General features: G+C 35.1%; 2 protein-coding genes across 4 annotated transcripts; one reads left to right on the forward strand and one right to left on the reverse strand.

The window, feature by feature from the left end:
- The first annotated feature begins 1,130 nt into the window (after positions 1 to 1,130).
- LOC106166128 (tRNA-queuosine alpha-mannosyltransferase) lies at positions 1,131 to 25,879 on the forward strand. 2 transcript variants are annotated; one of them, XM_087013165.1, is made up of 6 exons: positions 1,131 to 1,349; positions 2,267 to 2,491; positions 2,722 to 2,892; positions 3,377 to 4,023; positions 24,213 to 24,357; positions 25,025 to 25,879. In XM_087013165.1, exons 2-6 carry the CDS (start codon positions 2,286 to 2,288, stop codon positions 25,254 to 25,256), a joined length of 1,401 nt encoding a protein of 466 aa, XP_086869291.1. In that variant the 5' UTR covers positions 1,131 to 1,349; positions 2,267 to 2,285; the 3' UTR covers positions 25,257 to 25,879. The 2 variants fall into 2 exon arrangements, with proteins under 2 accessions (XP_086869291.1, XP_086869290.1); XM_087013164.1 differs by having other exon boundaries at positions 1,132 to 1,335.
- LOC147761484 (uncharacterized) lies at positions 14,656 to 27,680 on the reverse strand. Of its 2 annotated transcripts, XM_087013166.1 has the most exons (3): positions 27,502 to 27,680; positions 18,041 to 18,144; positions 14,656 to 17,788 (listed from the first exon to the last, which is right to left on the reverse strand). In XM_087013166.1, exons 1-3 carry the CDS (start codon positions 27,533 to 27,535, stop codon positions 17,210 to 17,212), a joined length of 717 nt encoding a protein of 238 aa, XP_086869292.1. In that variant the 5' UTR covers positions 27,536 to 27,680; the 3' UTR covers positions 14,656 to 17,209. The 2 variants fall into 2 exon arrangements, 1 of the variants encoding a protein (XP_086869292.1); XR_015334509.1 differs by lacking the exon at positions 27,502 to 27,680 and having other exon boundaries at positions 17,730 to 17,788; positions 18,041 to 21,487.
- Between the last annotated feature and the right edge of the window lie 118 nt (positions 27,681 to 27,798).

Here is a 27,798-nt window from a genome sequence, read left to right on the forward strand (position 1 = left end):
ACATTCCCACTGACAATTTTACAAGCTTCATGATATGGTCACGTCTGTTTCGCATCTAGATCACATTTGTCATCATGTTTGCCTGTTTATCATATAAGCTTAAGGTCACAACAGCCTATGAATGTGTTCAGACGCGAGAAATAAAAAAACAATAGCCAAACAGATCTCTGGATAAGGGGGCCGTGGGGAACAGAAAATGGATAGGCTAATTAATCAGATTTTACTGTGCATAAAGTTCTCTTTTTGTACCTAGCCGCGTAAAAGTCTTATACCCATTGAAACTAGCGACCTGCGTACCGGTAGATCGATCTAACTCTACGGGGACTCTTGCTGAATGCAATCAGTTTAACAGATGATATTTTCATCCTCCTGGCGTTGCGTAGAACACAGCATAGTTGATGATTGTACCGAGTATGTACGCACGAGTGCGAAACAAGAGGAACAAAAACAAAACAATTTAAAAATAACAATAAAAACAACAATAATAAATAAAACATTAAAAATGCATAAAAAATACCCATACTTAAAAAAACTTATTTGAAATATGTGCTTTCAGTTGCAAGAAGTTCTAAAAGGATCATTGTCTGTATTTTATTTGTATGTCTTATTGCAAGTTAAAATTTGGGGCGTGTATAGGCCTACTTGTAGGGACCTACATGTACATGTACCTCAACTTCATGATCGCCATTGTGTACTCCTACATTTTATTTCCCACTGACAGGGGAATACCGTAATACTAGGATAGACCATGCAAAATCTAAGTCTATATATATTTTTTTTCTTTTTTTTTTCTTTCTTTTTTTTTTTTTTTTTTTTTTTTAGGAAATAATTAAGAATTAAGACACCCATATATCACCCCGATTAAAAAAGAGAAATGGCACAATTAAAAGTGCAATGTTGCATTTTTTCTATTTCACAGAAAATCCATCATGTTTAAATATAATTCTCAAAAAATAAGAAAATAAATCTACGGATCCATCAGATAATGTGCTTTCCACACTTTCTGAGCATTATGTCTGTCTGAGAATGACGACGCCCTGAGACCGTGAGACGGGATGTGCACATGCGCAAACGTTTTTCTCCCTGGCTTAACTCGGCCACGGAACGTGACCTATTTGTTATACTTTAAACCAATGAATGAGTGAAAAGCTAGGAAGTGCGCGGCTAGTCAACATGTGGAAACACTGCACACTGTAGTTGTCCCTATCAATTAAAACAGAATCCTTTGTCTTTCCAGTGCACAGTTTGTTAGATCAAGCGGGACAGGCGAAATAATGTTTCCATGGCAATGCTGCTAGTAAGGATATCAACTGCAATTTGTCCACTGTCGCTGAGGTACAGATACTAACGTCAGTAATCTACTCGATCGTACAGTTGTTTACATTGTCGTACTACTAGTAGTACTACAGTCTATACCCCCCCCCCCACCCCCCCAGTAGAACTATAAGTACCAGTGTATTTCTGTTCAAAACAGAGCCCATTATTGTATAATATATTTCAGAGGCTACCAACAAGGCAGGACATTTGATCTGCAGTTCCTGCACAACTTGCCTCAAACTTTAAAGTTTGAGGCAAGTTGTGCAGAAACTGCAGATCAAATATTAAAATTAGAAATACAAGTCATGTATATATGCTAGAAGTTAATGTTTTTCTTTAAAATATTTTTCAAATACTTGAATCTTCATTGACTTCATGATTTCAATAACATTTAAGTAGAAAAATTACACTTTTTCATTACCCCCCTCACACACACACACACACACACACACACACACACACACACACACACACACACACACACACACGTGTACCTACATTGCAGTACTTACCATACACAGTACATGTGACTGCACACAGCGAGAGTCCCTTCAGAATTGGATCAATCTACGTACTGGGTAGACCAATGGTATCTTTGGGAATGGGGCCTTATAAAATGGGAAAGTGAGGGGAATAATGCAAAAATATTGAAAAAAATTACATTAAAGGTACAGTCATTTGAAACTGAACCTATGAATTGTTATAACATACAACAACTATTAGCAAATTACAGTAGTGATGATACAGGTACCAAACTAGTAGGTAGACAATTAAATAAATAGATGGGGGGGGGGGGGGGGGGGGGGAGGGGGGGGAGGGGGGGAGGACATGATGTAGTAGTACAACTGTACATGTGTGCCTGTTGCAAGGTCTTAACCATATTCTCAAACTCTGGTAAAGTGCAGTCAATGGAAATACACTTTTAATATCCACATCGTTTCTATTCCAGGTTTGTGTGTCTCAGAAGAATGTCCACATTAAGTCAAGGAGACCATCCTAACACATTGCTGATTGAGCCATTCTATGGAGGTTCTCACCGTCAGCTTTTGGATGTTCTGAGTGAGAATATCCACGGCTGCCAAGTGTGCACTCTGCCAGCTAAGAAGTGGCACTGGAGGTCCCGTGTAGCTGCTCTCTGGTTCTCTCAAAATATACCTGTACGAGAGAGTTACAGGTAAGATTCTTATAAGGATTGATAATCTCTATAGTGAACCTGGAAAGTTGGGTGAGAGGAGTGGGGGGAGGGGTCTGCAGGCAAGTGCCCTACCTTACCTTTTCAGGTAGGTAGACAAATTTCTTTAGCCAGCTTATTTCTTTTCTAAATGAAAGGATAGATTGTTAATATAAGCCATCAATTTTTTTTTTTTTTGATAAGTAGATAAAAATAAAATCGTGTATTTCCAGAGTTCTGTTTGCCAGTTCTGTCCTCAACCTTGCAGAGTTAGTTGCGTTGAGGCCAGATCTGGGAAAGCTGCAGAAGATCCTTTACTTCCATGAAAACCAGCTGGTGTACCCCGTCAGGAAGGCAAAAAAGGAGAGAGATTTTCAGTTTGGATATAATCAGATTTTATCCTGGTATGTAAATGCATTATCAACTTGTCTGTTTATAAATTTATTTATTTATTTATATATTATTATTTGTTTTTTATTTGTTTTGTTTTTTTGTTGTGATATATTATCAAAATTTGTCCCGATAAGAGCTGGTGTGGATATTTTGACTGTCATGCCAGTCAAAATATTTTGTCTGTATCGACTTATCACCTCAGCTTAGGAGAATATGTTTTGACCTAATATATATTTTTTTACCTAAATGTTGGTTTTGTCAGATAAAAGTTATGGACAGATTTTCAAAATATACATGTACATGTACCTCAGCTATCTTGGAATTTATTTGATTTTGGCAGTGATCAGTTGTGATTAATTGATATTAATGAGAATTTAGCTGTGTTGGCATTGGTCTGTACTACTCTCAGTGTTAATTACATTTAATTAATTAATTAATTAATTTTTTCATTCTTCCAAAGCATTTTTTTCATTGACCTTTCTCCCTGTGTTTCAGCCTTGTTGCAGACAAGATCGTCTTCAATTCCAAGTTCAACAGGGATTCTTTCCTCCAGTCCATAGACACATATCTCAATGTGCTGCCTGACTACAAACCTAAAGGTCTAGCCAAGCAGATCGAACCAAAATGTACTGTGCTCTACTTTCCCCTCAAGTTGCCCGTGGTGGTGGTAGAGGATTCGGGGCTGGATGAAAGAGTTTCACATGAATTGATAAAGAAAAAAAGAATAGATCAAGGCATCTGCGATGTTTCTCATGACTGTGATAGTAAGAGCAATTTTGGAAATAGCCCTGGGCAGGCGGGTAGCCATATTGAACTAGATTCCAGCTCGTCTGGCTATGGTGACAGACAGGAAGATGAAAGGAAGAAGCATGAGGACGGCCATTTTTCCAGAAAACTCTCAGAGGAACACTTTAAGTCAGAGGGCTCAGAAACCTCAGGTACACCATTAGAAAGAAGGAACAGTCAAATTTTTCTACAGAGGTTTCCCAGAGTCAAGGGACAACCCCTCCACATTGTGTGGGCACACAGGTGGGAGCATGACAAAGACCCCGAACTTTTCTTCAACACAGTGTTACAATTGAAGGAGCAAGGACTGAAGTTTGAGTTGTCTGTTCTGGGAGAGTCCTTCACTGACAATCCAGGTAGGCTGCATATTTTCTTTTCGCTGTCGTGGAACCATATTCAAATAATTTGCATTTAGTTAATTTACTGTCAGTGATGGGTGTTAATAATCCATGTTTAAGTATGATGTGTAACTGTCATCGAAATTATGAGAAATTTCACTGTTAATTTGATATGGAATAAAGTGTTTTTTTTTTTGTCATTAGACCATGATGCCTTATATTTAGAGTAACCACTAACACATTGATCTTAGCTGGTTGTGGTAGGCGAGATTTTGAGTAACTACTAACACATTGACCGTGGCTGGTTGTGGTAGGTGAGATGTCTTGCATATCAGTAGCAATTGTTTCCACTCATGATGTCTTGAATTAAGAAGACATGATATTTTGAACTTTGACAAAGTTGGTTTTCAGAGCTATTAAACATCTATGTCATAACTGAGGAAGTATATTTTGAAGTAGATTTATTATTGAAGTAAATAGTTTGGCGACCCATGTAGAACTGGATAAATACATACTAGTAGACACTGCCAGGTGATCTATCACTAAATAATAATTTTTATGTACAGACACAGATGTGTCTGTACATATAGCCATCATCTGCGTCTGTCGTCGCCGTCGTCGCCGTCGTCGCCGTCGCCGTCGCCGTCGCCGTCGCCGTGCACTTTTACCGATAACACGATAAGTGGAAAACCATTTTGCCTTTTGATTTGAAACTTGCAGAACTGATGAATATTCATAATACGCAGGTCAAGTTCGAAAATCAGCATGATCGGGTCACTCTTAGGGAATTTATGCTGTTTTTTCACTTTTTTCAACATATATGCAGCACCGATAACACGATAAGTAGAAAACCATTTTACATTTTGATTTGAAACTTACAAAACTGATGAATATTCATAATATGCAGGTCAAGTTCGAAAAACAGCATGATCGGGTCACTTTTAGGGAATTTATGCTGTTTTTTCACTTTTTTCAGCATATATACAGCACTGATAACACGATAAGTGGAAAACCATTTTACCTTTTGACTTGAAACTTACAAAACTGATGAATATTCATAATACGCAGGTCAAGTTCGAAAATCAGCATGATCGGGTCACTTTTAGGGCATTTATGCTGTTTTTTCACTTTTTTCAGCATATATGCAGCACCGATAACACGATAAGTGAAAAACCATTTTACCTTTTGGCTTGAAAGTTACAGAACTGATGAATATTCATAATACGCAGGTCAAGTTCGAAAATCAGCATGATCGGGTCATTTTTAGGGAATTTATGCTGTTTTTTCACTTTTTTTCAGCATATATGCAGCACCGATAACACCATAAGTGGAAAACCAATTTACCTTTTGGCTTGAAACTTGCAGAACTGATAAATATTCATAATACGCAAGTCAAGTTCGAAAATGAGCATGATTCGATTATTGTTAGGGAATTTATGCTGTTTTTTATGTACAGACACAGATGTGTCTGTACATATAGCCATCATCTGCGTCTGTCGTCGCCGTCGTCGCCGTCGCCGTCGCCGTCGCCGTGCACTTTTACCGATAACACGATAAGTGGAAAACCATTTTGCCTTTTGATTTGAAACTTGCAGAACTGATGAATATTCATAATACGCAGGTCAAGTTCGAAAATCAGCATGATCGGGTCACTCTTAGGGAATTTATGCTGTTTTTTCACTTTTTTCAACATATATGCAGCACCGATAACACGATAAGTGGAAAACCATTGTACCTTTTGGCTTGAAACTTACAGAACTGATGAATATTCATAATACGCAGGTCGAGTTCGAAAATCAGCATGATCGAGTCACTTATAGGGAATTTATGCTGTTTTTTCACTTTTTTCAGCATATATGCAGCACCGATAACACGATAAGTGGAAAACCATTTTACCTTTTGGCTTGAAACTTACAGAACTGATGAATATACATAATACGCAGGTCAAGTTCGAAAATCAGCGTGATTGGGTCATTTTTAGTGAATTTAGGCTATTTTTTCTCTTTTTTCAGCATATATGCAGCACCGATAACACCATAAATGGAAAACCATTTGACCTTTTGGCTTGAAACCTACAGAACTGATGAATATTCATAATACGCAGGTCAAGTTCGAAAATCAGCATGATTGGGTCATTTTTAGTGAATTTAGGCTATTTTTTCACTTTTTTTCAGCATTTTTGCAACACTGATAACACAATAAATGAAGAGCTGTTTTACCCTATGGCTTGAAACTTACAGAACTGATAAATATTCATAATACGCAGGTCAAGTTCGAAAATCAGCACGATCCGGTCACTTATAGGGAATTTATGCTGTTTTTTTTTTCACTTTTTTCAGTATATATGCAACACTGATAACACAATATAAGAAAAACAGATTGGCCAATTGTCATTATACTCACAGGAGGGGCCAATCTTACTAAAACGCAGGTTGAGTTTGAAAATCAGCATAATCAGTCCATTATTTTAAAAGGTAATGCTGTTTTTTCACATTTCCTCACATTCAATTCTTAGGCATGTTAACAGTCTCATTATTGAACTAATAAGATACGTAAATGTGTTTGTTTGGCATTTCCTGCATCTTTACAACATTGTTAGTTGATTTTGTAAAAATGATGGTAAACTTGTTATCATGTATTGTGTAATAAAGTGTCAAAAATGGAAATAAACTCATATCATTGCAGTTTGTCAGATGCATTCATCCACTATGTTCAGAATCTCAGAATGGAGGAAGTTGGACATTTAAAACTGTTCTATTGATACTTTTCCCATCTCATCAATTTTCTTCATTGGTCATATAAAAATGGCAGTAAACTGTTTATTTTGTTTTATGTTTAAAAAGTGTTAAAAATGGAAATAAACCCATTTCAGAACAGTGTTGTATTGTTTACATTTTGGCATTTTCAATATGTGACTTTGAAGTTCCATGGGCCTGAAGGCTTTTGCTAGTTACATTTTCTGAATAACCATGATACTAATATTTTATAATTAAAAATTGATGGTCATTATGCTGTTAAACATTATGTAATGTTGCATGAAAATTTGGAGAAACCCCTATTTTGGGCACTGCTCCCATGATGACCATTTAACAAAAATCATGTCAATTACTGTTCTCAAACTTACAGGAAAGAAACATGGGTCTAAAATACAGCTCCAGTAGGCAATGCAGTCTGTTTGGTAAATTTTTCTGGCAATTAAACAATTTTTTGTGAAAATTTAATTCTTCACATATTGGCATTTCCAAGGTGTGACTTAGAACCTCCACGGGCTTGAAGACCCGTGCTAGTCACATTTTGTGAAAATCCATGACACTTATATTTTATTATTAAAAATCGATGGTCATTATGCTGTTAAGCATTATGTAATGTTGCATCAAAATAGAAGAAAACACAATTTTTGGTGCTGCTGCCTTGATGACCATTATGGAAAAACCGTGTTACTTATGACTGTCAAACTTTCAAAAAAGAAACACAGGACTAAAATGCAGCCTGAGTTAGAAAAGCAGTCTAATTGGCTTCTTTTTCTGGAAGTTATACATTTTAGTGTTATATTCATTATCTTTTTTGGCATATTCATTGTGGGACTCGGAGCTCCCATGGACATGAAGCCAAATGGTAATCATATTTTCTACATGTCCATCCTATTTATAGTCAATAAACAAAAATTGGTGATAATTATTCTCTAATTTATTATGTAATGTTACATCAAAATTGACAATCTTTTTGCACTGCTACTGCAAACATTATGAAAAGAAAACTGTGCTACTTATTATAATTTTAAACTTACAAGTACGATTTTTAGGATTGGCCTTCAGCTCATGAGAAAACCAGCTCTATTGGATTATCATGTTTATTGTATTTATGCATTTTTTGTGAAATTTTCATTTTTCTCATTCTGGCACTTTCTAAGTATAAACTTGAACTCTGATGGGCCTGAAGCCTTATGCTTTTACTTTCGTCTGTGTTACCTGTTGTGCATAAGTTGATGTTGACTGTGCAGTTAAACATAATGTATTATTGCATCAGGATTGGTAGTCTCCTATTTTGGGCATTATGGTTTTGTGCTTTTCTTAAGGTGTGACTTATGGGCCTGAAGACCTTTGAGTGGGTCAGTCTGTAAATTACCCTTGGGTATCACTAGATTAATTTCAGAGTTATAAAGTCATTTGCTTTAATAGGCCATTAAATGAGATTACATAAAGCACACTTGTTGATATTTCCCTGTAAACTCCCAAAGGTAAAGCTCTCTGCTAGATTAATAATAAGGAAGCAGTGATAATTATGCAGGTAAATTTTGTTTAATATTGCAAATAAGTTATATATATATATATATATATATATATATATATATATATATATATATATATATATCAAACTGGAAGATTAAAAGTTTGAATAGCAGCTTCATTGGAATTATATTTACCTCAAGCTCTGCCAAGGAGGTTATATTTTCACCCCTGTTTGTCTGTCATCCACATAACACAAAAAGTTATGGACTGATTTTGCAGAAATTTTCAGGAACTGTCGGAAGTGGGCCAAAGAGGACAATGATTAATTTTTGGTGGTGGTCCGGATCAATAATCAATCAATTATCAATAATAATCAACAATTGCTGCCTTGGCAGAGGTCTGCACTCTCAAAGTGCTTTTCTAGTTTTGTTGTTTTCCTTTATAATTTTTTCTCAAACACTTGCATTTGTGACTTTTAGCCCCAGGCAGGCTCTCATCTGCCTGGGGCTCTGCACATTTTCTGTATTTCTACATAAGCAGTTGTATTGTTTTTTATGTCTTTAAACATTATGTAATATTATTTTATGCACTGTCATCATTTTTCAAATATTGAGACTTTCATAATGTGAATTTGAACTCTCATGGTCCTGAAACTGTAATCTTATTGAAGGGGTGGATTGAGACCATCTTCTCGGTCTTCCGGAAGACAGTCAGGTTATTAAGTTTATATTGACTGGTATCTATTTTTTTCTGTTGGAAGACCATCAAAATGGAGGATGGATCAACATAGATACTTTGTAATACTGTCAGAAAATATCTCTGGGTCCGCTCCTGTTATTGACCACGTTACCTGTTGTGCAAGATTAAAATTCAGTGTTGACTGACAGTGCTATTATAAGCATTATTTATTATTGCATCAAAATTGACAAAATGACCTTTTTTGCATCTTTATTTTCTGTTTTTTGTCTGTACATTTGACAGCTTTGCTGCCTTGTTCACTTTTTTCAGCATATATGCAGCACTGATAACACAATAAGTGGAAAACAGTTTTTTCATTTGGCTTGAAACTTACAGAACTAATGAATATTCATAATACGCAGGTCAAGTTTGAAAATCAGCAAGATCGGGCAATTTTTATGGAAGTTATCCTGTTTTTTTTTTTTTTTTTTTTTTTTTCAATTTTTTCAGCACTTTTATAACACTGATAACATGATAAGTGTAAAAATGTATTTGCTTTCCTTGGATTGAAATTTACAGAACTGGTGAATATTTATAATACGCAGGTCAAGTTTGAAAATTGGCATGATTGGACTATTTTTACAAAAGTAATGCTGTTTTTTCCCCTTTATTCAGCATACATGCAACACTGATAACGTATTTTAAGGAAAACCAATCAGCCTTTTGTCTTGCAACTCACAGGAGTGATCAATCTGACCAGTATACAGATCAAGTTTGAAAATAAGCTTGATCAGTTAAGTTTTGATGAAGTTATTAGCCTTTTTGTATATAAGTGGTTTTTCTTCAGATTTAATTCTTAAGCATGTTAACAGTCTCATAACGGTACTAATTGGATATGTTAAAGTGTTGTTTTAACATTTTCTGCTTCTTAACAATATTGTTAGTTGATTATATAAAAATGACGGTAAACTTATTATCCTGCATTGTGTAATAAAGTATCAAAAATGGAAAGGAACTCATCATTGCAGTTCGTCAGATTCAATCATTCACTATGTTCAGAATCTCCAAATGGAGCTAATTGGACATTATAAATTGTTCTATTGATATTTTTCCTATGTCAGCAATTTTCCTAGTTGATCATTTAAAAATGACAGTTAATTGATGATGGTTTTATGTAAAAAAGGTGTTGAAAATGGAAAGAAAATCATTTCAGTACAGTTATCTCTTGTTAACATTTTGGCATTTTGAAAGTGTGACCCTAACTTCCATGTCCTTGGAGACCTTTCCATATCACATTTTCTGAATATCCATGATACTTTTATTTTTTTATAAAAATTTTGGTGGTCATTATGCTGTTAAGTATTATGTTATATTGCATGAAAGTTAAAGAAAACCCTATTTTGGATACTGCTGCCAGGATAGCGATTAAGGGAAAACCATGTTATTTATGATAATCAACCTTACTGAAAAGACTGAAGTGCAGCTTGTGTTGGAAAACCATCGTAATTGTTTTCTGTTTTGAAAGCAATGCAGTACAGTGCTATTTGGTGCAATAAATGTATATGGATAGTAGGCAGTTAATTCAGGGTTATAAAATAATTTGCTTAATTGATTTTCAAGTTATTTCAGGGTTATAAAATAATTTGCTTAATTAATTTTCAAGTGGGTATTAAATGAGATTACATAAACACACATTGAGATTTCATTGTAAAGTCCCATCGGTTTAGCTTTCTTAACTGTGTCACATAATTAGGAATCGATGATTATTATGCAGGTAAATGTTATTTAATATGGAAAATAAGTTTACAAAAAAAATTTTGTGTAACGCTTACATTAATGCTAAAGATGAATAACAGTGCCTTATTATTCTCAAACTCAATAGGGTTATTCATATCATGTTAGTAATTGTACAGCTAGATTAAAAGTTTGAATAGCAGCTTTATTGGTATTTTTTGTTATGTTTTATTTTACATTTTCTTTTAATTTTTTTATGCTGTTTTTTTACTTTTTTCAACATATATGCAACATTAATAACACAATATAAGAAAAACAGCTTAGCCAATTGTCATTATACTCACAGGAGTGGTCAATCTTACAAAAATGCAGGTTGAGTTCGAAAATCAGCGTTATCGGGCCATTATTTTAGAAGTTGTACTGTTTTTTCAAATTTCCTCAGATTCAATTCTTAGGCATGTTAACAGTCTCATTATTGAACTAATAAGATACGTAAACGTGTTTGTTTGATATTTCCTGCATCTTTACAACATTATTAGTTGATTATGTAAAAATGATGGTAAACTTGTTATCATGTATTGTGTAATCAAGTGTCCAAAACGGAAATAAACTCATATCATTGCAGTTTGTCAGATTCAATCATCCACATCTGCCATGATGACCATGATGGGAAAACCGTGTTACTTATGATTGTCAAACTTTCAAAAAAAGATACACAGGACTAAAATGCAGCCCAAGTTGGAAAAGCAGTCTAATGGGCTTCTTTTTCTGGAAGTTATACATTTTAGTGAAATATTCATTATCTTTTTGGCATATTCATTGTGGGACTCGGAGCTCCCATGGACATGAAGCCGGATGGTAATCAAATTTTCTACATGTTCATGCTATTTATAGTCAATAATCAAAAATTGGTGATAATTATTCTATAATTTATTATGTAATGTTACATCAAAATTGACAATAATCTTTTTGCACTGCTACTGCAAACATTATGAAAAGAAAACTGTGTTATTTATTATTATATTTAACTTAAGAGTATGATTTTTAGGATTGGCATGCAGTTCAAATTAGAAAGCCAGGTCAATTGGGTTATCATTTATTATTGAATTTAATGCAATTTTGTGTGAAATTTCATTTTTCTCATTCTGGCACTTTCTAAGTATAAACTTGAACTCTGATGGGCCTGAAGCCTTATGCTTTTACTTTCGTCGGTGTTACCTGTTGTGCAAAATTACAATTTGATGTTGACTGTGCAGTTAAACATAATGTATTATTGCATCAGAAGTGGTAGTCTCCTATTTTGTGCATTATTGTTTTGTGCTCTTCTTAAGTTGTGACTTATGGGCCTGAAAGACCTTTGAGAGGGTCAGTCTATAAATTTCCCTTGGGTATCACTTCGCTAATTTCAGTTATAAAGTAATTTGCCTAATTGATAGGCTACATAAAGCACACTTGTGATTTGAGATTACATAAAGCACACTTGTTGATATCTCCCTGTAAACTCCCAAAGGTTAAGCTCTCTGCTAGATTAATAATAAGGAAGCAGTGATAATTATGGAGGTAAATTATGCAGGTAATATATATATATATATATATATATATATATATATATATATAATCAACAATTGCTGCCTGGGCAGAGGTCTGCACTCTCGGAGTGCTTTTCTAGTTTTGTTTATTTTCCTTAATAACTTTTTTCTCAAACACTTGCATTTGTGATATTTAACCGCCTGAAGTTCTGCACATTTTCTGTATTTCCACATAAGCAGTTGTATGTTATTTATGGCTCTGTTCTCACAACTTTTAGATCGATCTATCACCGCGGGGAGTCTCACTAGATTACTGTCAGATAATCCCCCTTAAGTGTCCGTCCCCGCCTACTACAAGCTTTAAGGGGTAATTAACTTTCGTGTCCGCCCGGCTGACAGCTATTTAGCGTGAACCCCCAGGGAGTTAGGTCGATCCAATGTAGGTCGATCTAATCTATGAGAATGGGGTGTATGTTTTCAAACATTATGTAATATTATTTTATGCACTGTCATCATTTTTCAAATATTGAGACTTTCATCATGTGACTTTGGTCTCTCATGGTCCTGATACTGTAATCTTATTGAAGGGATGGATTGAGACCATCTTCTGGGTCAGCTTCCGGAAGACGTTCGGTTTTTAAGTTTATATTGACTGATATTTATTTTTTTTTTTTCTGTTGGAAGATCATCAAAATAGAGGATGGATCAACAAAGATACTTTGGAATACTGTCAGAAAATATCTCTGGGTCAGCTCCTGTTATTGACCATGTTACCTGTTGTGCATGATTAAAATTCAGTGTTGACTAACAGTGCTATTATAAGCATTATTTATTATTGCATCAAAATTGGCAAAATGACCTATTTTGCATCATTATTTTCTGTTTTTTGTCTGTACATTTGACAGCTTTGCTGCCTTGTTTTATATTGAATAATGTCCACTATATAAATAAAACAGATTAAACAACTTAAAGATTTAAAAGTTTACCAGTCAGTTGAGTGACTGAAACATGAATATTGCACTCTATCAAATGTCACCCCTTGGTGGTTTTTATTTTACTATTTTTTTAGGTCCTCTAAGTCTTATATGTTTGTAGTAAGTATTTTCCAGTTTGTCTTGGTTCCAGAAGGTAGTAGCCATTATAGGCATTAGGGTAGGGTGATCAGTTATATTCATAATTCTTTGCATGCATTGAACTGTGTATGACTCAAGCTAGCTTACTATACTCTGTTTCCAAGCAAGATCATTTTCAAGTTAAGGATAAAGTTTCTTCCCAGTATCTTGCTTTTGCCTAAATTGTCATAATGGATTCTTTGATTGATTTTTCCCCTCATTGCTGTGATCACTTAATATATATTACACTAGTCTTATTGTCAGTGAATTCATGCTGTCTTGTTTAGTTTTTTAATGAAATAAATAAAGCAATTATTTATCCACCACAGAGTATGAATGATGAAGATGGTAGTATATTCATGTGAATTTGTAAACATCTTTGCAAATAACAAAGTTGTTTACACTTAGATTCTATTAATAATATACAGTATGCCATGTTTCATTTCTCTTTTTTTTTTTACTTTTTGTTTTGTAAAGTTCTGAGACAGTGATTCAGCTGTCACCTCTCATTGTCTAGGTACATATGTACATATTTACTTACTTAACACACAATTCAGACCAAATTTGATAACAGCTACGTGACTGTCAAGAAACAAATCTGACAGACAATCTTACAACCATCTGATTATACATAATAAGGGACATATTTTATTACTCATTTACATCAGGTAACAGTGATACTAAAGATATTATTATTTGACAGGGTATGCCTTCTTAACACCTGCTTCAGCCCAGATTTAACTGCAGTTATATATGTATCATGAAATAGAGGAATAATCTTCTTGTAACTGACACTCTACCAGACGTCAGCAAATTGAGTAATGACATCAATTCTGGGGACAATACACAGCACTGCGACATGCAGAGAATTTTTCAGATCAGGGAATATTTAGTTAAAAGATTTTTTCTGTGACCATGGTAGATTTTTTAAAAATTTCTATAGTATTTGGTGAAATGTTAATTTTTCACATATTGGCATTTTCAAGGTAAGGGTTTGAACTTCCTTGGGCTTAAAGACCTTTACTAGTTACATTTTGTGAATATCCTTAATACTTATAGTATATTATTCAAAATTGGTGGTGATTATGCTGTTAAGCATTATGTAACATTGCATCAAAGCTGAAGAAAACCCGTTTTTGGGTACTGCCACCATAGTAACCATTGAAGGAAAACCATGTTACTGAACAGATTTAAAGGACTAATATACAGCTTGAGTTGGAAAACCAGCCCAATTGAGTCATGTAGTTATTTGTGAAAGTTTCACTTTTCACACCATTTTATTTTGTTGTAAATATGATAATGAACTTTTATATATTCATGTTATTAAGATATAGCAATAAATGAAGAAATAAGCACAAGTCCTAAGTGTAGAGTTCCAAAAATCATAGTAAATTTTATTTTTTTCATAGTCTTAAATACATTTTGTTAAAATTTGCATCATCTTATAAATTTTAGCTGATTCCCCCCAAAAGTTTATATAAACATCTGGAAATTCTTTAATCTTATAGTTTTAATTGCTTCCTAAAACATGAATACAGATACAGATTCTGTAAATTTTTTCTGATTAAACCAATTTCTAAAAACATTAATACAGACATCTTAAAGTTTTGTCATCTTAAAGATTTAATTGCCTCCTAAAACATTAATTTAGGCATCTAGAAATGCAATCATCTTATAGATTTAAATTAACTGATTCCTTAAACATAAGAATACATACTTTTGAAAAATTTGTTATCTTATATATAAAATTGCCTCCTAAAACATACATACAGACATCTACAAATTCAGTCATCTTATAGATTATCTGATTCCTAAAACATATATACAGACAGCTGAAATATTTTTTCATCTTATAGATGTAAATGCCTACTAAAACTTCAATGCAGACGTCTGGAAATTCAATTATCTAATAGATTTAACCAATTCAATTCCTAAAACATAGATAGATACTTCTGAATTTTGTCATCTTATAAATTTAACTGCCTCCTAAAACATCAAATCATAAAACCATGGGTACTAGTAATAAGTTAGTTTGTAATAGTTTTTCTAAGCATTTGAAAAGATTGAAATAAAGTGGATACGTAATAGCATATATTTGTCTTTGTTAAATGCTATTAAAACAGTTAGTATTATGTATTTTTTTTTTACTTTACAACACACTTTCATAATTGTTTTAAATGCAAAATAATAATAATAAATATTTAAACAAATAAATTAATAAAATTATATGTCAAACTGTGTGAATTGCTGCTTTAAACATTGTGCAACCTAAAATTGTCAGAAATTTGTGTACATGTAAAAAGATATTCTGTTACTTCAATTTATGCAGAATTTAAACGTAATCATGCAATCTAGACAGTTTGAAATGAACTTTAGGCTAATTACCAAATGATTGGTTCATTGTAAGTCAGTTCTTTAAGTTCTTATATAATTGATTATTATGCACAAATTGGCTATTTTCTGAATAAATAAGTAGCATGCATATTTATGTAGTACATTCTATGCTGAATAACGTTATTTCTATCTATAAGATTCAAAACAAAGTAAAATACAATGTGCTTTAAAATACAATGTGCGTGTGTGTGTGTGTGTGTGTGTGTGTGTGTGTCTGTGTGTGCATTGATGGTTTGTATTTGATAAATACTTTGATAGCTATTCAAGATGAATTTTACTGAATAAATATTGTAACTAGTTAACTTAACAACAAATTTAAAACATTTAAATTTCCATATTGGATTGATTGGCCCAAAGTAGTACATATACCCTATGCTGGGGCATTTCGTATTATTTGTGTCCTGTATATAAATTTTTCTTAATGCTAAATTTTTTGGTTTCACTTAAAGTTTCAATAACAATTCTGAAAATGAAAGACTGAAGGTGTTACTGATTTATAAAAGATTTTGCACTAATTTATGAATTTTATCATTTTAAAGAACCTTAAACTTCAAAAATGGGGAAATTTGCATTAAGGAGAGAAATTTTTTCATGCATATAACATTTGCGATTGAGACCTGAAGTATTACAAGACTTATTCTTAAATCTAAATATATAAAAATTTAAGTGAAATCTAAAAGAATTAAGTGTTAATAAAGACTCAAATTTTTCATCTGTAATGACTTGGTGCCTATATTTCAAGTTTTTTCGAACAACATGACCTGAAATATTTCTTGTCACTTATTAAACCACACTTCAAAAACTGACAAACCAGACTCATGTTAGCTGTTAAACAAAAACCTGCCCATCAAAGGGGGGTTTATTACCAATTTCTGTGACACCTATAAAAACAACCAGATGATTTCTGGGAAATCAATAGCATAAATAGCACACACGAATACAAACCTGCTCATTTGTAGTCTTGCTTAAACCCAAACTTAGCTTAAATATAAAAGTCTTTAGTTATCAATTTGTCTGCTCTTTTGTTTTCTATGTGACATACCAGTTCAAGGTTTACTCTGTGGGTGAACTTGTAATTGGGCTAATTGTTGTAAATCATGAATATACTGTTGATATCAGGCTTCACTTTTCAAGCTTCATAATTTCATAATTAAATTTTTTTCAAAACTCAGTTTTTATATTTAAAAAAAAAGGGATCATTTCAATCTATTTTTGTCTATTTTTGTAAAAAAATCACCAACAGAGCAGAATTTTGAAGTTAAAGTTGATTGATAAAAATGGACTTCCATTTTTCACATCCATAATGGTGATCACCTATCAATATTTCACAAAATTTAATCAATGTTTTTAGAAGTTCTCAAGTTCAGTCTCAAGTTTAGACTTGCACTTAACAATATTCCTGCCAAATTTGAACTATGAGCATATTATAATTAAAAAAAACTTAAAGTCATAACTCCATCCATAATGCAAAACATGCATGAAATGCCCTCTTACATCTTTCCTAATTCTTTAATGCTCTTTTCTATAGCTAAAAAATCATCACTACTGCCACTGTTGCCATTATCATCAAAATTCTGTTGGTACTGAAATGAACATTACCTTGGTTATGCTTTGAGGTGTCAGTTGTAATTGGGGTTACACCATGAAATGGTGGCACGCTGCTGTTGTGCGTGATGTTCTCTGTGCAGGCAGAGTGCGATCCTGAGCGTATGCCCACTGGCCCTCCAGATATCCTCAACTGCACGTTTTTCAGCTGGTGTTCAATCCATGCTTGTACACGGGTGGAAATGTTACGACCTTCCTCGAAATGGGCTAGCTTCATGTGGAGAGTCACATGTGCTATAACAACGAAGGCGATAGACGTGTTGTCTGCACTTGGTTCCTGCCTACAATTTACAGTAATTGCCTGCACAGAAGTCAGCACAGCTATCAGTTTCTTATTAGTCCTGATGTCCAAACAGGTATCCCGTGCTGTTGGCAACCAGCCGCAGGGTTCAAAATGTAAGGAAATCTTCATTCGTGCTACTGTAAAGTTGTACATAACGGGGTGGCAGTCCTGGGCATGAGGAATAAAGCCAGGGGGACACATCATCTGTTGATTTACGGACTGAAAAATAGAGGGCACCTTAACAGATTTTTATATGGTATTGAAAAATAAAATTTGTTATGTTGCTACAGTACAAGCTTATACAAATTTAGGATTTAAGACAGTTTGGAACCATAAAACCTACAGAAAACTGCTGAAATAACTAATGCAGGAGAAAAATTCATGATCAGAAGTAATTACTTTTACTATGTTCATTTATTTCAAATATTTTCATTGCAGTTTTTATTATCATCACCATAACTTATTTCTCACCATCGTCATGTCCTCATCAGTCTGTGTCCTCTCTTGATCTCCTATGTACAACAGGGCACGGAGAGAAAGACCATCAAATTTTGCAGATGGTATGGAATTCTGATCTGAATATATCATACAAAAGCCAATTAACTAGTAGCTAGGCTTTCTATGTTTGATGAGCAGTGTAATGCACAATGTCATGTACTTGTGAGCTTCAGTTTGTAGTTTGACTGATCATGTTATAGGGGTTATATACATGTAATTGTGTAAACTATTAGTATTGTTCACTTAAGAAAGTGTGAAGTCTAGTCAAACACTTTTTTCTTGGGTTAGGTGGTTGAAAATAATGTGATCAATACAAAACAAACAAACAAAAAACATGCACTACTCTGACTACCAGTAAAACAAACTAATACATGTATATGCCTACCACATCTACAACACAGTTAATTGTGTCAATACTGTTAAGTTCAGCTTCATTAAAAAAAAAAAACTATGCTAGAATTGAACAATAAACTTGGTAGTACCTGAAGTGACAACATCATGAATGGTTTTTAAACTGCAAGGCAGCAGATACATACATGTATACCTTTTAAGGAAATTGAATGCTTTTATTGGGAATGTATCTATTTTAACATAATTTTACAGGTGTGTTATAGAAAGTATTTTAATTTATGCATTTATTGTATGGTTCAGGCATGCAACTGTAAACTAAGGAAAAAAAACTGGAGAAGCCAGTTAAAAATGACAAGCGATGTGAATGGGACAGCTCTTTCTTCTTTTGAAACTATATCTATTCCATTACTGTAGAACTACCCAGGGAAAACTGTTTTTCATGAGTGACAGTTTCCATCCTTATCAAAAACTTTTTAATTTTTACCTAGCAACTCTAATATGTTAGTTTCCAAGGGTAGTAAAAGATTTTGATGTAGATTTTATCCTTTAACTAAATTCCTTTTTTTAAACATAGTGTTAAAACTTAATAATTTGTTCTTACATGACATTGTGCTACTTTTAAAGTTTTTAAGACAAGGGCACTTTTCAGGACAATTTATTCCTGAAATTGTCATATTTTATATATCTATTGGTTAAATAAATCTTTATCTATCTTATAAGTAAAATCACCTGAGATGACAGTGCTGTGAGATTTTTTGTCACCTGTGAGTATCACTTTCCAATGCAATATTTTACATACTGATGTGGGTCATTTTGTCTGTTCCCTAATCAATATTTACATTGCTTCAATTGATAGATATAATAGAAGTCACCACAATATATAAAAATTCCAGGAGTGTATTGTCGAGCTGTAGATAAGAAGATGCGCAAGTAATTTTCAAGTACAGCTCAGTGATGAGTGTTGTACATAAGGTACACTTATCATATTTTACCCTATTAAAATAAAGTTAATTATTATTGTTACATGGTCACAAATTTTGTCACCCACTGATTGGTCAAAAGCAGTCATGTGCAGGTAAAATATCAGATCATATTGACCAGTCAGTGAATATCATTTAGGATCTATTTATGAAAAAGGTTCCACAGTAGGGATCGAACCAGGGATCTCTCACTTCATAGTCCAGTAATTATATATATAATATAAGCCACCCACAAGGCCAACATGTCTTGTATGTCTTGTATAAAAAATACATTTACTTAGCCCATTTGGGCAGTCAGTTTATCCTATTCTTAAATGTTTCAATTTTTTAAAATCATCTAACAATACAGTTTTAGACTTTGGGCTTCAGTCTACAACAAATTGTTGACCCAAAGTTGAGGAAACTGAGAATGCTATCGGATTACCTGCACTTGTGCATAGGTTTACTAAATAACAACATGTAAACTACATACATAGTCTTTGACCCCGTTCCCAGAGATTAGATCGATCCAACTAGATCGAACTAACTCCCTGGGGGTTCATGCTAAATAGCTGTCAGCCGAGCGGGCACGAAAGTTAATTACCCCCTCACAGCTTGTAGAAGGCAGAACAGACATTTAAGCCAGATTATCTGACAGTAATCTAGTGAGACTCCCCATGGGGATAGATCAATATAAAATCTATGGGAATGCCCCCTCTAATTCACTTGTCACCAGGTATGGAAATACACAGTTCAATAAAGCATAGACACTCACTCATTCATTTATTTACACACAATTTTTTTTTTTTTTAGTTAAATGCATCACTTACCTTTACAGAGTGTAAAATCACCATGATAACAAGCCCAGCAGTGGTAGTTCTTGGCAACTTGATCAGAAACAGTTGTGATAAAAGGGTTGTTGTATGCCATGCAGGTATCTCTTAAGGCTGAGTGCAGGGGGAGTGGACGAGGTACGCGATGTATGCTTCCATTGATAAAAGTGAACAAACATGGACCAAAGGCATCTTCCTCAGCTTCCTTGAAGCATGTCCTCAAATGCCAGTCTGGCTTCGATTCAAAAATACCATTACATCTGTGATCTTCCAGTTTTCTTAAAACACAAGATGAGGAGCTGCAGTCTGCTATGTCATCAACTATTGCCCTAGAGCAATAGACAACAAGTTCCCATGGTTCAACACCATTCTTGACACCATTACAAGCTGCGCAGTACTTGTTTCTGAAGGTGATATGTGTGTCTGGGTCGGTGACTGGTTGGTACAAGAGCACATCTTCTGAGAGGCTGGTATTTGCGGTATCAGTACACTTGGTACGACTTTCTTTTTCTTGCCATGATGATGGACATTGGTCTACCATCCATACTCTTAGTCCAAGGCGATCAATATCAGGCAACTTGCTTTGCCTTACTCTAGGACCAAATGTCGGAATATATCTACAGGAGCTTCTGCGTGCCAGGGAAATAGACACAGGGTCGTCACGGATTTTCTGTCTTGACCAAGAGGATGTTTTGTTAGGGGATGCAGACAAAGTTGTGCTGTTACTTTGAGTTTCTGTTAAGTTGTGTGCAGTAATTGTTACAGCTTGCAAGGTATTGTTCCCTGTCCTTAATTGCACTGAGGCAGCACACATTGTCATATTTTCTGTCATCCCATAACAGCAGTCACCATACAGGATACACAGAGGGTCGCAGTTGCAATGCACCTTGATGCTGAATTTAACTGCATATCTAACCATTGCACACAGCCATCTATATGGCATGAAAGTAACATCTGCAAAAGAAGAGGTCTGCTTAGTGACAGTATTACTGCCAAGGGTTGAATCATTCAAAATTGTTTCTGCTTGATTGGGAGAATCTTCTGTGACTCCCTCGTACATTCTACCTTTAGTAGTGGGTGACTGTTGGGTGACTCCCTCTTGCAGTCTACTCTCAGTAGTGGATGACTCTTGTGTGACTTCCTCTTGCATTCTACTCTCAGTAGTGGGTGACTCTTGTGTGACACCATCTTGCATTCTACCCTCAGTATTGGGTGACTCTCTTGTGACACCATCTTGTATTCTACCTTCAGTAGTGGGTGACTCTTTTGTGACACCATCTTGCATTCTCCCATCAGTAGTGGATGACTCTTGCGTAACTCCATCTTGCATTCTCCCATCAGTAGTGGATGACTCTTGTGTAACTCCATCTTGCATTGTACCGTCAGTAGTGGGTGACATTTGTGTGACACCATCTTGCATTCTACCCTCAGTAGTGGGTGACTCTTGTGTGACTCCCTCTTGCATTCTACCCTCAGTAGTGGGTGATATTTGTGTGACTTCCTCTTGCATTCTACCCTCAGTAGTAGGTGACTCTTGTGTGACTTCCTCTTGCATTCTATCCTCAGTAGTGAGTGACTCTTGTGTGACACCATCTTGCATTCTACCCTCAGTTGTGAGTGACTTTTGTGTTACTCCATCTTGCATTCTACCCTCAGTATTGGGTGACTCTTGTGTGACACCATTTTGCATTCTACCCTCAGTAGTGGGTGACTCTTGAGTGACACCATCTTGCATTCTACCCTCATTAGTGAGTGACTCTTGTGTGACACCATCTTGCATTCTACCCTCAGTAGTTGGTGACTCTTGTGTGACTTCCTCTTGCATTCTACCCACAGTAGTGAGTGACTCTTGTGTGACACCATCTTGCATTCTACTCTCAGTAATGAGTGACTCTTGTGTGACACCATCTCGCATTCTACTCTCAGTGGAGGGCAACTCTTGTGTGACACCATTTTGCCTTCTACCCTCAGTAGTTGGTGACTCTTGTGTGACACCATCTTGTATTCTACCCTCAGTAGTGGGTGACTCTTGTGTGACACCATCTTGCATTCTACCCTCGGTAGTGGGTGATATTTGGGGGACTTCCTCTTGTATTCTACCCTCAGTAGTTGGTGACATTTGTGTAACTTCCTCTTGGATTCTACCCTCAGTAGTGGGTGACTCTTGTGTGACACCATCTTGCATTCTACCCTCGGTAGTGGGTGATATTTGGGGGACTTCCTCTTGTATTCTACCCTCAGTAGTTGGTGACATTTGTGTAACTTCCTCTTGCATTCTACCCTCAGTAGTGGGTGACTCTTGAGTGACCCCATCTTGCATTCTAAACTTAGTAGTTGGTGACTCTTGTGTGACACCATCTTGCATTCTACCCACAGTAGTGAGTGACTCTTGTGTGACACCATCTTGCATTCTACTCTCAGTAGTGAGTGACTCTTGTGTGACACCATCTTGCATTCTACCCTCAGTAGTGGGTGACTCTTGTGTGACTTCATCTTGTATTCTACCCTCAGTAGTTGGTGACTCTTGTGTGACTTCATCTTGCATTCTACCCTCAGTAGTTGGTGACTCTTGTGTGACTTCATCTTGCATTCTACCCTTAGTAGTTGGTGACTCTTGTGTGACTTCATCTTGCATTCTACCCTCAGTAGTGGGTGACTCTTGTGTGACACCATCTTGCATTCTACCCTCGGTAGTGGGTGATATTTGGGTGACTTCCTCTTGTATTCTACCCTCAGTAGTGGGTGACTCTTGTGTGACTCCATCTTGCATTATCCCATCAGTAGATTGGCCATGGTCTTGAATAAAGAAATGCATGACAGTTGTTGGCTGAAGAAATATCAGCGCGCATAAAGTGAGTTGGATGACCCTCATGTTTCTGAATATGGTATGTCTGTCTGACAGAAGCACATACTGTAAAAGTGACACAGATTGCAGTTTGACAACCTTTTATACAGCTCATGCCCTTGTTGGTAGAGTTTATTCCAAAGCCACCGAGTCAAAACGCCAGCAATGTTACAGTATTAATTCTTTCTAAGAACACATTACAACATAAGGCATTCAAACTGTAAATGCAGAGGATTAGATACTTAGGGTCTTGTTACTATACAATAATCTGTTTGTTAATCAATTTGTCGCCTTCTTCCATGTAGACAAGATGAAAATGATAACTTAAGGTTGCTATCATATCACTGATTACCCAGTGTGGCTTTCTCCACGGCATGCTATGACAGGAGAAAGAGAAAAATATTTATCTATTGAAGAAGACTCTCTTCAACAGCCTATGTCTCCATTTGATAAACTGGTGTGTGATGCATGGTTAATTGAGGTTAAATACAAATAAGTCAATAACAAAAAAAAAAAAAAAAAAAAAAAAATCTATGACTGTAATGTACAAAATCGGGTATCTTATTAAGTCTTTATCTTTAAGCGTTTTTTTGTTATTTAGGTTTATTTTAATATTTATTGCAGCATTTGGTACATTGGGGGCACAGGGAATTCAGTATCAAGTTTTTGATGAATAATACGAGCTATTGTATTGTTTTAAGTGGAGAAATATATACTAGCAGTTACAAAACAACATATTGATATTAAAATTATCTTATACCTACAGTAATTGTACAAGATGAACCATTAAAAGTGGAGGGTCATGTCAAACAACAAGAGAAAAATCTAACAGAAAATACCATGGACTCCCTCCTTTAATTTTAGGAACTTTTACTTGCAACGAAAAATTCTCATAATATTATGCACTTTATAATCTGAAATCTACGTCTCACTGATAAATAAAAAATTGGCAAAGGAAATGAATTTACAGCCAAAAGTTAGGCCTATAGATTAAATTTCATACAACTTAAATCTAATTCAAATTCTACATGAAAAATATTAAAGAGGAAATATGTGACAGGTACTCTTACATAAACCATGGGACTTTGTTTATTCAAATACAAGAAGACTAACAGAAGTTGTTAATCAAGTTTACAGTATGGACTTTTTTGTTTCAGAAATCTTCACAACAGCAAAGGGAAAACTAAAAGAGGAAATTGTGAACTGGGGTTACCAACCTTGCAAGGAAGATTATTACAAAGTTCTGTGTAGTGCTGATGTTGCCGTATCCACAGCAATCCATGAGTTCTTTGGTGTTGCCATGTAAGCTTAACCAGAAAAGCACCCAGAGACTCTGTCATGGTGGTTCAGTTCTCATTAATTAATAAGTTAATTAAGTAGTTAATTAATTGGTCGATCAATCAATAATTCAATCAATTGATCACCACCAATCAAAATTAAGTTTGAAGCCTTCTGCCCTTTCCTGAAAATTTTATCAAAATCTCTCTGTAACCTTTTCAAGTTAGGCTGTTGATGAACAAACCAAATCTCACAGAAGCAAAAACATAACTTCCTTGTCGGGTAAGGAGGTACCTGTATGTCCACAGAAAATTGAACAGCCAGGAGACTTGGAAAAAAAGATTAAAATCATTCAGTTTCTTTTAAATCAATTAATTTCTTAAAATAAAAAATCATGGTTTTATGTATAATGTTAATTTTCATGCCATTTTAAGTCTATGGAACATTTTATGGATTTTAGACTCGTACCTTAGCATCATTATATGACATTTTTTTTATTTTTACTAACTGATATTATGCAAGATGGTCACTTCACTATAATATGTACTGCTTTCAGAATAATATAAATAGCAATAAACGGTGTTTTATTGTATTTTTAAATCCACAGATCAGCTTTTTTTTTTACAAATGCTGCAAATTTTTATATATTATTACTATGTCATTATTTAACTTCTTCTTATATATATTCTAGGCTGGAGGCAGTCCACTGTGGCTGCTACCCACTAGTCCCCAGCAGGCTGGTCTACCCAGAGATATTCCCAAAGACATACCTGTACAACACACCTGCCCAGCTGGCCAAGAAACTGAGGAATTTTTGCAAGTTTCCCCATCTCGTTAGGCTCCATACTCTGGAGGTGAACCCTGTAGACTATTCTTGGGACAGGCTGAAAGGAGGATATAGGGAGCTTCTGCACGCGGAGTGAACACGGAGGCATTATTGTGTATTAAGGCCTTGTTTACACTGAGGGGTACAGGGGCGGATGGAGGTAGTCTTCTGAGTCCTCCAGAATACGGGCATAATTTTTCAAGTTTACATTGAGGGGCATTTAATTTTTTCTGCCAGAAGACTGTCGAAAATGGAGGATGGATCAACAAAGATATTTTGAAAGAATGTTAGAAAATATATCTGGATCTACCCCTGGGGTACTCTTTCCTGCATTGATCCATTTAAAAGGTTCTGTCAAATAATTAATTTCCTGGGCAGGGATCTCCCTTTTACAAGTTCGTTTACAATAATCCCAATATACCAATGTAACTTAGGGACTGTTCCCACAGATATATGGATCGATCAATCTCCACGGGGATTCTCACTAAATTGCTATCTGCTATCAGCGAGGCCGAGGTTGCAAGGAAGTTAATTACCCCCCCCCCCCCAGCTGATTCGGTACTTTCAGTGGGAATGAGCCCAAAGGAGCTTTTCACATCAAACGATCCAGTTTTCTTTATCGCACCATGTTGAGAGATCCAAAAGTCAATGACCTGCCCTTAGAAATGTCCAGACACCCCTCCCACCATCACCACCATGCAGAAAGTTCTTATTTTAATATGTATTTATTACATGCTGTATTACAAATAATATTAATAAAATCGAGATTACTGCCAAACTCTGCATCTGTGGCTTTATGTTATCGCCCTAAAATAAATGCAGAATAATCCAAAGTCATGAACATTCGAGCAAGTGATTTTTAAATATAAGGACAATGTATCTCAGTGTGTTGTTTCTACCTTCCCTCTGATTTCACTGGGGCCTCTAAATAGTACAATATTTTTGTAACAGACTACCAGAGAATGGTTTCTTTCCAGTTAAACACACAGCCATGTGCCCTTCAAATTATGTGTTGCCAAAAGGGGTACGTCTCAGATCGGTGTCCTAATGATTACTACTAGTATTTCCTACTGATAACCTGACAAATTAATAAACGCTTCAATATACATATTTATCTTAAACAAGATTCTAAAGTTATTATTTGAAGTTCAAAACACGCGTTTGAGAGATATGATAACTTAGAGGGTGTAATTTTGATGACGTTTTTCTTTCCATTTTTTTTTTTTTTTTTTTTTGAGAAAATTCTTGCAACTAAATGTTAGATTGTACATGCACTATACAAGAGTAATAAAAGTAACGAAACACATGGCATTATCCACTAAGAGCATAACAGAAGAATTCATTGATAAATATATGAAATAAATTTCTTTAAAATAGTTCAATGTATTTATGAAAATTATTAAAAACATGCTGAAAATAATAACATACCGTCAACTTGTTTTAAACAAGTGCCATATATGATTCAACTACCAAGCTTATCAACATATTTGCTCTTTTAGTTCTTTGTATTTAGGTTTATTGGTTAAAATGTTTGACCGCCCATAGGAGAATAATCTTTGCTGGTTTACAGTTTATAGAGTTTTGGAATATAAAAGTTCTGAAAGTGTCTTAGGGTATATCTTTGAATGTTCTTGTCAGTTATGTCAATTAGTGATTCAGTTTATATCCTTCCCTACACAGGCCTACCCAACTACCAGACACGGCACCGAATGATCCTGAATTCACCAGTAGATCAGACCACACTACCCGTTTTGAAGGTGTGTGTCAGATCGCATTACACAGTATCAGACGCGACACCGCTCTTGCCTAGTACGCGATGTGATAGTGACGATTCTCAGCGGGGTTGAAAAGCATTGCATCACCACTCAAAATTTGTTCAGGGTATGATACTGTGTAATGGTTACAGCTCCTTGCATGCATATACTTTCAAACAATTAAAGACACAGATCATCGCGCCAGCTTTGTAAATAAACAGAATTTGTCATTAGTAAGCATCTGTGTAGAGATTTCTTGCTATAGTACCTTTCTAGAAGGATTCAATTTTTTTTTTCGGTTTGGCTCTTGGTCGTGCCACACTTACACAGCATATTCAAGGGCACAAAGTGAGTCTTTCAACAGACATGTATAGTCTCGGTAACATATGAGGAGAGAAACCCACTGTCTCTAAAATTCCTATGAAATGTATTCTTTGGCTAGCTTTTGAGCAACTGTGATTGAGATTAGTTTCCCCAATTCAAACAATAGCTTTAGTAAGACCCAAGAATACGGCGGAATTCAATCTTTTTTCCCTCGATTGCTGTTAGTTGGAGTTCATGACCGGAATCTGAGAAATCGAACCTTACCTCGATCCTTTGCTTTCTTGGAATTTGTGGACATTGTTTTCTTGTCACCAGATGAAGGTTTCTGTTGATGCAGCCTGTAATTGTTCCGGAGAGTTATTAGTGGCAAACCTGCAAAGTTCTTAGCGTCATCAGGGTCTTGTCTAATTAACTACCATAATCGGCCACAAATGACCTCAATCAGTAACGACCTCGAGCAAAAGTTAAGGTTGGGAAATCAGTTTTAACTTTTAAAATTCCAGTTTTAAAATTCCATCTTACGTCAAAAATATATGTATTAAAATATATATATATATATAT

Source organism: Lingula anatina, chromosome 5, assembly GCF_051362555.1.
Source record: "Lingula anatina isolate TDL-2025a chromosome 5, LinAna3.0, whole genome shotgun sequence".
Classification (NCBI taxonomy): Eukaryota; Metazoa; Brachiopoda; class Lingulata; order Lingulida; family Lingulidae; genus Lingula; species Lingula anatina.

What these genes read in the sequence shown, in the direction of transcription:
- LOC106166128 (XM_087013164.1), top strand. Translation starts at nt 1,283, where the DNA reads ATGGCAATGCTGCTAGTAAGGATATCAACTGCAATTTGTCCACTGTCG. An exon ending in GTCCTTCACTGACAATCCAG is followed by an intron (nt 4,024 to 24,212) that starts GTAGGCTGCATA and finishes TTTTTGTTTCAG; the next exon opens with AAATCTTCACAACAGCAAAG. An exon ending in GAGTTCTTTGGTGTTGCCAT is followed by an intron (nt 24,358 to 25,024) that starts GTAAGCTTAACC and finishes TATATATTCTAG; the next exon opens with GCTGGAGGCAGTCCACTGTG.
- LOC147761484 (XM_087013166.1), bottom strand. Translation starts at nt 27,535, where the DNA reads ATGTCCACAAATTCCAAGAAAGCAAAGGATCGAG. An exon ending in CAAGAAAGCAAAGGATCGAG is followed by an intron (nt 18,145 to 27,501) that starts GTAAGGTTCGAT and finishes TGATATATTCAG; the next exon opens with ATCAGAATTCCATACCATCT. An exon ending in CTGATGAGGACATGACGATG is followed by an intron (nt 17,789 to 18,040) that starts GTGAGAAATAAG and finishes TCTATTTTTCAG; the next exon opens with TCCGTAAATCAACAGATGAT.